We start from the raw sequence: 12,211 nt of genomic DNA, 5'->3' as shown, positions 1-12,211 counted from the left end.
CTGTCTATAACGTTCTAGACGCTAGGTGGCGCCCGTCAGACGAAAACGTTTCAGAATGTGTCCAAGGTAGGCTACACAATCATATTGACCCACAGAAAGATAAGCAGATCTTTTAGTTTATTACCTTTAAACTGCCCAATGATTGGGTTCCAACATATTGACAAAATTCTTAGTATTTAAAGGCCATTTTTCCTCCATCGTAAGTGACATGTGGGCTGAGAAAGCAACTCAAAGTAGGCTCTTCTGGTAATATAATTTGCAACTTTTTCCCACATAAAATGCACTTACAAAATGATGTATACATTTAAGATGAAAATTAACTGTAATTTTATACAATTTCTTATTATGAATGCACTTTCTCTTTTACTTGAACATATTTCTCAACATTTCCATAAATTCCAAAGTGCGACAGAAATTACTATAAATTTGCGCCATTGTAATTAAGTCTCATTCCATTTATACATGATGTACTACTTATCGTATTTAGGAGATAATGAAATACGTATTCTGACAGCTATATGTTTGTGCAGAGTTTGGCAAATCTAGGTCAAAAACAAACTACGAAAGCACACTTTTGATAGGCTATAAAGTTTCAATTCAATTAGAAGTCTATACAACCCAAATGTCACCACGGATCCCCGGTCACCGGTTAAGGCTAAAACCGCAAGGGTACGGGTTCAAATCCAGCCCAAGTGTTTCCTGCATGTCCTTCTCTCTCTCTCTCTCTCTCTCTCTCTCTCTCTCTCTCTCTCTCTCTCTCTCTCTCTCTCTCTCTCTCTCTCTCTCCATTTTCTGTCATTCTTCACTATTTATATCCAGATAAAGTGCAAATGCCCTAAATTAAGAATATTCAATTTCCCAATAAGTGAACCTACCTAATAGCCTGTATTAAATATAAAGATATTTCTCTGTGGATTTAAAATATACAAAATGTTGACATTTGAAAAAAATACATCCTGTTTAAAAGCTAAAATAGGCTATACCAGTAGACCTTTGTGAGGTAGGCTAATAACATCCATTGTCAGGATTTACCAATACCATTTCCATTAAGAAATGAAATAGGATGACTTCTGAAAAATTTGTTTATATCATGTGTTTGTTTGGTTGAATTGAAGGCCTATACCTGAATGATAAAATAAAGGAGAGTGCTATGCGTGAAACGCGTGAGCACAGCAGATAGGCAAGTTTTTAAGGTCGGCACTCTCTTTTGAAATCTCTGTCACGCAATCAGGTTGTAGCTTCCACTGCTTAATCCTGCCAATTTGATGCCATTAAAAGTAGCCACACATATTTTTAACAAAGTAACCATGTTAAAACACTTTAGGACTGTCATATAACATAAACATCCTAAACAGCAGACTTATTGGTACAAAACATAAAATACTCAACGCAATAAAGTCTGCATAGCAGTGGCCCTTATTTCTCGAGCTCGCATGCTCTGCTTGACCCGTGACTGATGCGAGTTAACAGCTGACTCTTTTCCATTACAAATTGCTCGCGGATAATCTAGATAACTACCGGATCACGCAAACTATGAAGCTTGGATGTTCTTGGAAGTATCTCGAATCAAACTCACCTAATAAACGCACATCGTTGAATTTGATTTTAAGATGTAATTAGATGACGTATCCTATTTTATTATGAATATGAATAAGACAATAACAGTCTAGGCTGCTTTGTAGTTTGAGCTCAAATGTAAAATAAAAGTCCGCATTTCGGCTACGTTAAAGCCCGCTATCACACTAAATTACGATCTTAAAGGGATGGGTCCTACCATAAGCTTTGTTCTGACGGATTCTTTTTATCCTCTGGCCTATTTAAAGTAGCCCATCCATTACTGAGTCAAAAACTGAAATGGAACGGGAGGTTCAGATTAGCCATGTGTGCACACAAAATGACCACTAAAAAGAGTAAAGGCTTTACCAAAACTTTTTAAATCGTCCACAGTTCTTTTTCAAAGACCGTTTCTGTATATTTTTTTCGTTTCTTCATTTATGCCATGGTGACGTCCTGTGGCCATGTGATCAGAGCGCTGGTATAAAGGACGAGGGAAGATCCGCCCTCTTTATGATTCAGGTTTGGCCTTTTCCAGGTCCCGTGCGCACTCTAGACTAAGGCATCCGGATGATGTGTTATCCACAAAAATAACGGAAACCTATGGAAGTGGCGAGAATAACGGGACAGCATCTCTCTCCACCGGCGCGCTCCTTTCATTCCCTCATATGAGAATCTCATCCTCTCCGCCGTAGCTTCTGGGAGCGCAAGCAGCCGTGAGTCATGACTCTGAGTTCCGAGATGTCGGATGCCTCCATCCTTTCGGAAGAGACCGACATAGACGTGGTCGGCGAAGGAGAGGAAGGGGACAGCCAGACGCGCTCCTACGTAGATGAGGTGGCCCAGATGCACGACGACATCCTCCTGGATGGCTCCCCGCCATGCATGGACAATGCTTCTTCCCGGGATTCCTACAAACCAGCGAGTAAGAACACACTTGTGAAGCCCCCCTACTCCTACATTGCCTTAATCACCATGTCCATCCTTCAAAGCCCAAAAAAGAGACTCACCCTCAGCGAGATCTGCGACTTTATCAGCAACCGTTTCCCGTACTACAGGGAAAAGTTCCCAGCTTGGCAAAACTCCATCAGGCACAACTTGTCCCTGAATGACTGTTTCGTGAAGATACCGAGGGAGCCTGGGAATCCCGGTAAGGGCAACTACTGGACCTTAGACCCGGAATCGGCTGATATGTTTGACAATGGCAGCTTTCTGAGAAGACGGAAACGCTTCAAGCGCCAGCAGACGCAGGATTTGCTTCGGGAGCACAACAGTTTTCTCCCCGCCGCTGCATACGGCTATGGACCCTACGGCTGCGGCTACGGTATCCAGCTGCAGTCATACCACACACACTCGGCGCTCTTTGCGTTTCAGCAGCAGCAGCAGTCCAGGCATTCTCACACGGGAACCATTATCCCTGCACCTTCTTTGATGCCTACTTCCACAGACTTGGCCAGGACCCGGTTTTACCCTCAGCTCAGTCCCAGCTTGTCCTCCCCCATACAGACTTCAGCGAAGTCCATCTCGCCTGTCCAACGGTCTCCCTTCTCCATAGAGAGCATCATTGGGGGGTCGTTAAGCCCCGCGCACACTCACTGTGCCTCGCGGACTTCTCCTGTTGTTCCAATGTTATCGTCCTCACTTGCGCCACATTCGCCCAACCTTCCACCGAGCGTGCACCAAGGAACTGTTTTACACACAGTCGAGAACTTTCCCAACAGAATTGTGAACGGCACTAGTGGCTGTTAAATTCCTTAACTTCAAAGTTTTCGACAGGCACAAACCCGCCCCTCTTTGAAGGTAGGATTATTTTTGTATGTTCATTTGATAACACGCAGCTGAATGACGGACATAAACACTATTCGTGCCTATATTCATGCTGTAAAAGGTAGTTGGGCCTATATTTATGTTATAATTTTTAGTGTGAATTAAATCTTTTCACGAACTTTTCATTTTCATGAAGTGATTCGTTTAAGTCACTGTGTAGGGTGTCTCAGGATGACTTCTGAACAGTTTATAATGGTCACGTGTCTAAAACAATGTATTTTGTGTCAAACACACCCATGTTTTTAGTTTGACAAATTGAGACATTTGAACTGTTTTGGTTGATTTTTTGGTTCTGCTTTGTTTTGAAAAGACACAATGAGAGAGAAATTCATTTATACAGTATGCAGTGTGTGTTTCTTTCAATAATAAACATTGTACATTCGTTGGCAAGTATTGTATAATCGGAGTGTGATATTTTTACACGATTTGTTTTTCAATAAGAATAAATATCGTTTTGCAAAAATGAAAGATGGTTTTGAATTAACTTATTAAAATATTTATTCCAAGTTAGCAATAGCCTACCGACCTGCATTAAGTTTGGTATTGTGCAAATAGCTATAGGGCCATATATAGCCTATTTTTAATACAACTTTCCACTTTAAATGTCCTGCATAGACGTTAGCCTGTAAATGATTGTTTATGAAGTTCATTTGATTTATCTACTTTTAAATAACTAACTAAAAGGAATAGGCCTAATAGGTTACATATAATAACAGCTAATAACACTACTAGAGCTTAACAAGAATAGTTTATTATACTATATTAAAACTAATAGCCTACTGATTGTGGAATGTTCAAAAATAGTGGTACAACTCTACCATAGCGTACAATGGGCTATTTCAAATGGTTACCAAATTGCCATATTGTATACAATATGTACAATTAAAAATTAACATGAAATACTATCCTTAAACTCTGTGTAAGCCTGTGTGTGTGTCTTTCATAAACAACATCTATCTATTCAGTAAACTATGCAGCCTATTCACTTCGCATTATGCTCCCTTTTGTTGCTATAAAAACAGCATTACACAAACACACGATGAACACAGTGATAAACCTCGGGTCCATGTCAATTTGCCCTTTCCCACATTCATCCTCGTAATTACAAATTGCTGGACAGCTCGGTGTCGTGACAGAAACTGTATTTTGCTACCTTCAGATTAGTGATTATCGGTGCTGATTCAAGACAGATGTCCCTGCTTTGAAAACAGTCGTTCTTGTCCGTTTTTTATGAGGTCATTGCCTATTTGTCACCGCCATATATTGTCCAGCGCGACTACTACTTCCCAGCGCCCAAATTAGGTACAAGCTACACGGCTAACGCCTTACAAGGTATTATAATCTTATGATTAGATGCACATCACGAGCCAAACGGTCATTAGGAGACGTGAGTATAATAGTCGTAGGCCTATTGTAGGCTACAGCTCATAAATTGCGTCTTCGAAGTATTATGATGACCTTGTAATTGGTATAGGCCCAGGCTATTTTGGTCCACCTATAAGAAGCATGTGTCATTCTCTGATGAGAAGGCAGGATTACTGGATCATCATTCGTGTTTTGGTCTTAGGCTAGTGCTGACGTAAAGTTGACCTACAAATGTCTTTCTCAAAATAGACTATGACAATATCGATAATTATGTCTGGGCTACTTTCAGACAACGTCCAATGATATAGGCTACTGGTCAAGGGAATACCAGTCCCTAGATGATTGGACAGGTTTCCGTGACAATTAATAGGCCTACGCATCCACGTCAACTACGGTCACAGCATGCGTGCTGCTCTGATTCAGCGGAGATGCGTGTAGTAAGCTAAAAACCCATCAGCGCTCAGAGACAGTTCACTAGGCCACAGGAGGACAGCTCTTGCGTGATGATGTAACACGCAACCAAAGAGAGCTTTCTCCGACTGCAGTCACACACGAACTCAGGTCGCGACCCGCAACCAAGGTCACACAGGGCCGTTTTTTTTGTTCGTTTTTTTAAGGGAGTAAGCGGAATATATATAGCCTAATTGTAATAAAATACAGAAGCCTTATAGATTCTGAGACATAGCACTAGGTTATAGAGCCTATATCCATATTCGGCAGGTATCTGCAATACAGTCACTGACGTACAAATGAGAGTAAAAAAGATATTGCCAAAAGTCAAGTCTGTTCAGTAAGTCCATATTTTTCGAAGACCATGTTTAGCTGTGTAGAGTAGACCTATCCCTGAAAAGCGTAGGCGAATGGCTTTCGCGAGGCTTTCGGATACAGAATAGTAGACAAATAGCTACTGTTTAAAAGTTTAAACAACGTTTAAAAAACACAAGACTTGTGTGGAATAATGTTCCAGCTTTAATAGCTATTTATTGTTTCATACGAACTGCATTTAGGCTAGTCTATTCAACACACACAACGCACACGCACACGCACACACACACACACACACACACACACACACACACACACACACAGAGAGAGAGAGACTGTTACTGACATACCTATATGCAGAAAATTCCAGTAGGCCTACTCCTTTTGGACCTATAAAATCTTCTATCGAATCAGATCAACTCTGATTAAGACGACTTCATCGAGATTGAAAGACATGCATTTGGGTGCAGCCGGTTGCCTGTTTGACATTGTGGCAAAGTAGCCTTCAACCTCATTATTTTCTCATCAAAGGTTCAATTCGGCCAGGCCTACAGCCGTTGGCTGAACAGCCTATGTTGTGTTACTGATGATGCATCAACTTCATTGGTTATGCTACTTGATCTCATTTCGTAACCTACCTTTTTGGGGTAAAAATGTTCCGCATATCTCCACGATTTTGACAATGCGTGAATGGACTGGAGCTTCAGGTAGGCTATTGTTTGTAGGGTAACCTATTCTGGATGTAGGCTAACATGTTTAGGGCTACCACATTTTTTGGAAATGTGGGGAAACAGGCAAAAATACAGTCTGCCAATTTAAGTTGGCCTAAATTAAAAAATGTAAAACCCTTGGCTACTGCTTTTGCTTATTTTTGTTTGCTATGATCTGGCATATTTGCATTTTGCATTTCCCCTTCCCAAATAAAAAATATCCCTAAACGTAGCGTATTTCTTTGTCATTTTGATTTTGATTACAATAAATAAATAAATAAATAGGATAGGTTACATAAATAAATTATAACAATATAAACATGGCGGCGCTCTGGTGACTAAAGTAGGCTAAGCATAGTAAAAAAGAATTGTGGATGGTGCATCCCCAAATCTTCCACAACAGAACCAAAGAATATGGAAACATTTCAGTGCTTCTTTGACAGAGCTGAGAAAACCAGAGGCGCTCCAACGGTTGATAAACGGTTTGTCCAAAACGTCACCTAACATGTGGGTATCACGTTCCATGAGCGTGGCTGAAGCTCCAAGCTCTGCTGTATATCGACGATGGGTCATAGGTCAGGAAGAGCAGGGCTCAACTAATACACTCACCCCATAAAAACAAGTTAACAGTGCAAGTCAATTGGTGCATAATAACATCTGAAAAAAATGCAAGATATTACATTTAAAATGTTTTTTTTATTTACACATTCATTTAATAAGCCTACTGATTGACACAGAAACCATTTTAAAACGAAATTACGTTCTACAGGTTGATAGAAGTAAAAGTAAATTATTTAGCTAAAAGCCATAATTATAAAGGTAAAGAAATAACTATTTAATTTAAAGGGATATTGCAGAATTTCAATAGAAGTATGAGGTGTAGCATCAGTGCAAAGATGAATTTGGAGATTACATTTGATCTTGTGTTTAACACTGTGACCTAAATTAACAAAATAACAATAATATTTGTGATAATAATTAAACAAATCAACATTCAGCAGAATATACCCAACACAGTGTGCTGAAAGCTTTCCCTACTCTCATAGATATGTGTGCATTTACGTGTCTGTTTCTCCCATTCTAAATTTGGGAACAGGCTTGGAAAAAAAGATTCTAATACATTTTGAATCATGAAAAAACATTTAAAATGTTGATAGTTTTCCTTTTTATTCCTCCGGTATTATACAGTTTATGATCTTTGGGGTAAATGTATGACAAGTGAGCTCATATCATGAATACATTTCATTACAGTAATGTGCTTTAGTTTTTAAACGATGACATTTTTATTATTTCAATAGAAAAAAATATAATATAGATTTATTTTCTAGACTTCAATAGATCAGCAGATTAAAAATGGATTTAGTAGAGATGTTTCTTCTCTCTTTTTTTCCTCCAGGAGTTATACATAACTCTCTAAGTTGTATACTTAAAGTGAAAGTTCCCCTCGCTCTTGATACGTAATTCTGCGAACATTTAGAAGTTGGAACCCGTTCCTCTTTCCTGTGTCAGCATCGTTGAGTTTTATCATTGTTTTGATCAGAGCTTTTATTTAAATCATTTGTTCAAAAGTCACAGAAATAAAACAGATCCTTTGTAGGAAAATAAAACTATCATTTGAAGTCCTAAACACATGCTGTTAATCTTTTTTTTTAATGCATCTCAATATTTGCTCAAAATCCAAGCATAATAAAATTATGCTTGTGTCTCCTACACTTGTTGACAGTGTCTCACCTTTTTCAGCAATTCGGGGAAGCAGAAGAGATGGGTATGCGCACAGGGAGCGAGGGAGAGAAGGAGACAGATAGGAGAGGGAGGAGCAACAAAGAAAACATGGTGGGAGAGGAGAGAGAAGTACAGAGACTGCAGGCCTCCCAGGGAGGTGTAGAAGCCCTCCATCTGCTATTCAGTGGATGGAACACTCGCTACACTTATCCCCTCTCTTTAAAAAGAGCTCCGCTTTCCGCCCCATTAAAAAAGTTTGGGAACTAAACGTCGCTCCTGAATAGAAGCCTAATTAGAGAGGTGCCCAGATTTGCAAGGGCCCCAGTTACACAAGAGAAGCTATGGATGTGGATGGATTTTGCCTTTTCCCTTTTGTTATGGCAATCTTTTTTCTCTTTCTCTCTCTCTCTCTCTGTCTCCTTCTTAATGCCCACCCCCCTCTCTCTTTCTTCATGTTATGTGTAGAAAGCAGGGACCCATAGCTACATCTAAACAGATCTTTCATCACACAAACGTTTTGGTCTAGCAGTCTTATCCAGATGGACTATGATAATATGAATGGTGTCAGTCTCATTGGAGCCACAGGACACAACCAATGCCCTCTTACGAGGTCACTGTAGTGTAACACATTGGTTTTGGTAAAGTTTCAAAAGGGTAAGATAGAACAGAGAAAGACTACATGATGTAATTCAAGAGTATCCTTTCACTGAAGTTCACTAATTCATAAAAAATACATTGTAGTAAGAAATGTATTTTTACTCTTCTAGCACCTTTGACAATAATGCTTGATAAAATGGATAAGGGGATTACAGTTTTTAGAATGTAATAAACAGCCATACCATGACACTACTCAAATCTCTGTCGGGAATTTCCTACATGTGGGAATAGAAATAAAGTAATGGTCCCCCTGCTCTCCTCTACCCCCTCTCCACCCATTTAGTCCATGACATCCCAGAACGTTCTTGCATCTGACCTGTCATAATTAAATTTGGGCGGGGTTTAACTCCAAAGGACCAATGGGCTCCCTCCCCTGAAACAGCATGGTTGGGCAGAGCTGTGAAGGTTTTGTAGTGCTACCCAGTGGGGTCAGGTCAGTTTTAGTTACGCATTATGAGACCCATTCAAGAAGTGTGGCTTAATCAACTTAATTGCAAAAGGAATACACAGGGGCAGGCCTTTATTAATAAACCAAACGGTGTTGATTAAAGGTATGCTAATCCCCTTGTGATAATCCCTACTAGAATTGTTTCGCAAAATGGGGTTTTATATCAGGTAGAGGAGACACATACATGTTCATCAACAACTGTGAAGCAGCGGATGTGATGATGGGATGAAAGACCTTGGCGTTGGGCCATGACCCCCCCCCCTCCAACCTACCCCTGCCCCACTCCCCCCTCTCCCCCAGCCCCACGGAATCCATGTCAAAAACCTCTGCTTGGTCCGTGCCGCCATGACTTCTCCAGACGAAGAGTTGAAGAGTTAGAGGAGTGTTTGTGTTTATCCTGCATCTCCGCCGTCTCACCCCAACGTGAACCTCCCCAATCCAATACAAGATCGTCAGCAGAGTTATGTTGCTGCCTCTCAATGTCGTTCCCCCCCCCCCCCCCCCCCACCCCCCAGCCCCAACTGTACCTGTTTGCTTTGGCAGAACAGCCTCTCGTACAAACACCCGCAGCCCATAGCTTATTCATCACGCTTGCGCAGAACTTGATGATAAAATAACAGGCGTGCTGAAACAAACCATTTGTTACAGGCGCAGATTTATTATGCTGTCCACTTGAAACAGAGTACAGAGGCTTTCCAAGGCATCTGCTACTTAGGCTGCAACAACAAATATAAGCTAGCAAGGTCGGCTTGGCGCGGCCACAGCTGCCCCCGTAGCTTGGAAAGTCCCGCGTTCCTGGTCACCCCGGGAAGAGTCGTAGGCACACAGATGGGCCCAGCCGCTTTCCGACATCTTAGCAACCTATCCGCTCCTGACGGTTTACGTCCAACACATCATTAAGCATTCTGCATTACAGGGTTCAGAGGGGCCGGCTGGAGAGCTGTGCGGCTCCTGGCTACCAGCCTCAGACCTGGTTAGTTACATGCAACAACACCACTGAGCTGTAAACACTTCAGGGAGCACCAGCAGCCCGTTCATCATAGTGACACCCAAAGGTAATCGACACCACAGGCCTTAGCTGACAGTAAGCAGGAGCTACAGGCTTCTCTCAGACTCCTAGACCCCCATGACTAGACCAAGACCCAGACTCCTAGACCCTTAGACCCAGACATACATCCAGACTCTTAAGCCTAGACCTACACCCAATCTCTTAGGTCCAGACCCCTGGGTCTAGAGCCAGACACCCAGACCCCCAGACCCAAACCCAGATCCATAGGTCCAGTTTATACGGATGGCTATCAGTACTTGAACTGACCAACGTAAACACACATGGATGGAAATGGAAAAATATGAAAAGTTGTAGCAAGATTCAACAATACAAGTGAAATGGTTCTAAGCGTAGCAACACCAAAAAAAAACACAACAGTAAATTCCTACGTGCGTGATTTTAAGTTCACATTTGAAGTCCGCGTCTGCATCCACTGCACTATGTCATCCATTTGCTTTTTTCTCAATGGCGACGCCCCTGTCAGTCAAAAGAACAACATCAACATTGGAAGCCACCCATGAAGGCCGACTCCCTCTGCCTGTTTTTCTCTCAACCGGCGGCTCCCTTTCTCCTCCCGCTCCCTGACTCTCCCCTCTCCGTCCCTCCTCCCTTTTCTCACTATATCTTTCTCTCCCTTTCTCTTGCTCTCCGCCTCATTGACTCGACCACAAAGTGTCTGTTGCAGATGCCCCAGACCTCTAAAAGGACTAGCGAGACACCAGAGCTAAGCATTTAAGTGGGTTGATTCTCCCACCTCCCCCCTAACCCCTTTCTCTCTCCATGCCTGTAATGTACTGTCTATCCTCACCCGTAGTTTGGAGTCTTGCCCAAAACCGTCTGGATCCTGGATCAGTATTTGACAAGCGTTCGGTTCGCATAGCGTTAGACGGAGCCACAATGAGATCCAGAGGCTTTCTGATACACACAAGCCCACTGTCTCGGACCGAGCCCCTGCCACCCCCCCCTCCCCTGCCAAAAAGGGAGCCACATCAGAGGCAGAGCACGCAGGCCCTCTGTAACACATTATGGAGCTGGGGCTTTGATTCTTTTCTGCAAGATAGTGATCACACCACCACGGGTTATGTATGGCATTTTGGAGGTGAGGGAAATCCCTCAGAACGACGTGTGCCTCGCTAAGTCATGACAATGTGATCTGAGGACGGCGCAAAGCCCTTGAACCAGCGGCCTTGCACTGTTCAAAACCAGCTCGCGATCTGCTCCGAAGATTACAAACAACTTTGCACTTCTTCACTTTAAACCAACGTTCAAAGTGATCATTTCCTCTGTCTGTGTGTGTGTGTGTGTGTGCGCGTGTAGGCCAGGTTCCACAGTGCATCGTGTGTGGCTGCGTCTGGTCTCACAGTGACAGACAGTGGCAGGCCCAACCGTACTGTGGTATTGTGGAGATGGATTGAGAGAAGAATTTCTCTCTCCTTCCCTTCTTTCCCCCATGTCTGTCTATCCCTGCGCCATCCCTCCAGAGGTTAGGTCAAATAATAACAACAAAAAAAGAATATACCTAGTGAGCAGCGTCAACATGGACTGAGTCGGAGGGAGGCAATAAATACACGTTTCCTAGTGAAAGCCTGTCTCAAAGCAGTCTTTGGTGCGACCCCACGCAGCACAGCTAATCTCTCAGTCTGGCGGAGCATTACGAAGCTGTGAGAGGGGAAAAAATGAACGGTTTTATCCAGAGAGATCACGCCGAAGTGGAAAAAAGACGTCGTTTGATTTGATACTTCCTCCCACCGTTGGCGGACACTTCCTGTGTGCCGTCACAACATTTCGGCAGCCAGAGTTCAGCCCTAGTGGTGGGTGGGAGGGTGTGTGTGTGCGAGGGGGTACAGTGGGTGCTTCAGGGTGGTCAGTGCAGCATATCTGGAGCGAATCCCCGTAGGAGACGTAAAGGGGGCTCCACAGGCAGGTAACTAGATATATACTCGCTGCGGGAAGGGGTGCAGCGCGCCTGCTGAACCTGAACACAATTCCACTGTTAACAACAGGGCTACATTGACCTCGGCACCAGCTGGGGACGAAAACGCTGCTCTCTTTGGTTCCTACGGATTGCAGTGGTTCACAGAGTTGTACATGTGCGTGTGTGTTTGAATCTCTCAT

General features: G+C 42.7%; 1 protein-coding gene across 1 annotated transcript; it reads left to right on the top strand.

The window, feature by feature from the left end:
• The first annotated feature begins 2,166 nt into the window (after positions 1 to 2,166).
• On the top strand, positions 2,167 to 3,827 carry foxd1 (forkhead box D1). The gene has a single exon (XM_067250728.1). It carries the CDS (start codon positions 2,278 to 2,280, stop codon positions 3,301 to 3,303), a length of 1,026 nt encoding a protein of 341 aa, XP_067106829.1. The 5' UTR covers positions 2,167 to 2,277; the 3' UTR covers positions 3,304 to 3,827.
• The last annotated feature ends 8,384 nt before the right edge of the window (positions 3,828 to 12,211 follow it).

The sequence above is a fragment of the Osmerus mordax genome, chromosome 14 (assembly GCF_038355195.1).
Source record: "Osmerus mordax isolate fOsmMor3 chromosome 14, fOsmMor3.pri, whole genome shotgun sequence".
Taxonomy (NCBI): Eukaryota; Metazoa; Chordata; class Actinopteri; order Osmeriformes; family Osmeridae; genus Osmerus; species Osmerus mordax.
This window is presented reverse-complemented; position numbering and strand designations above follow the sequence as displayed.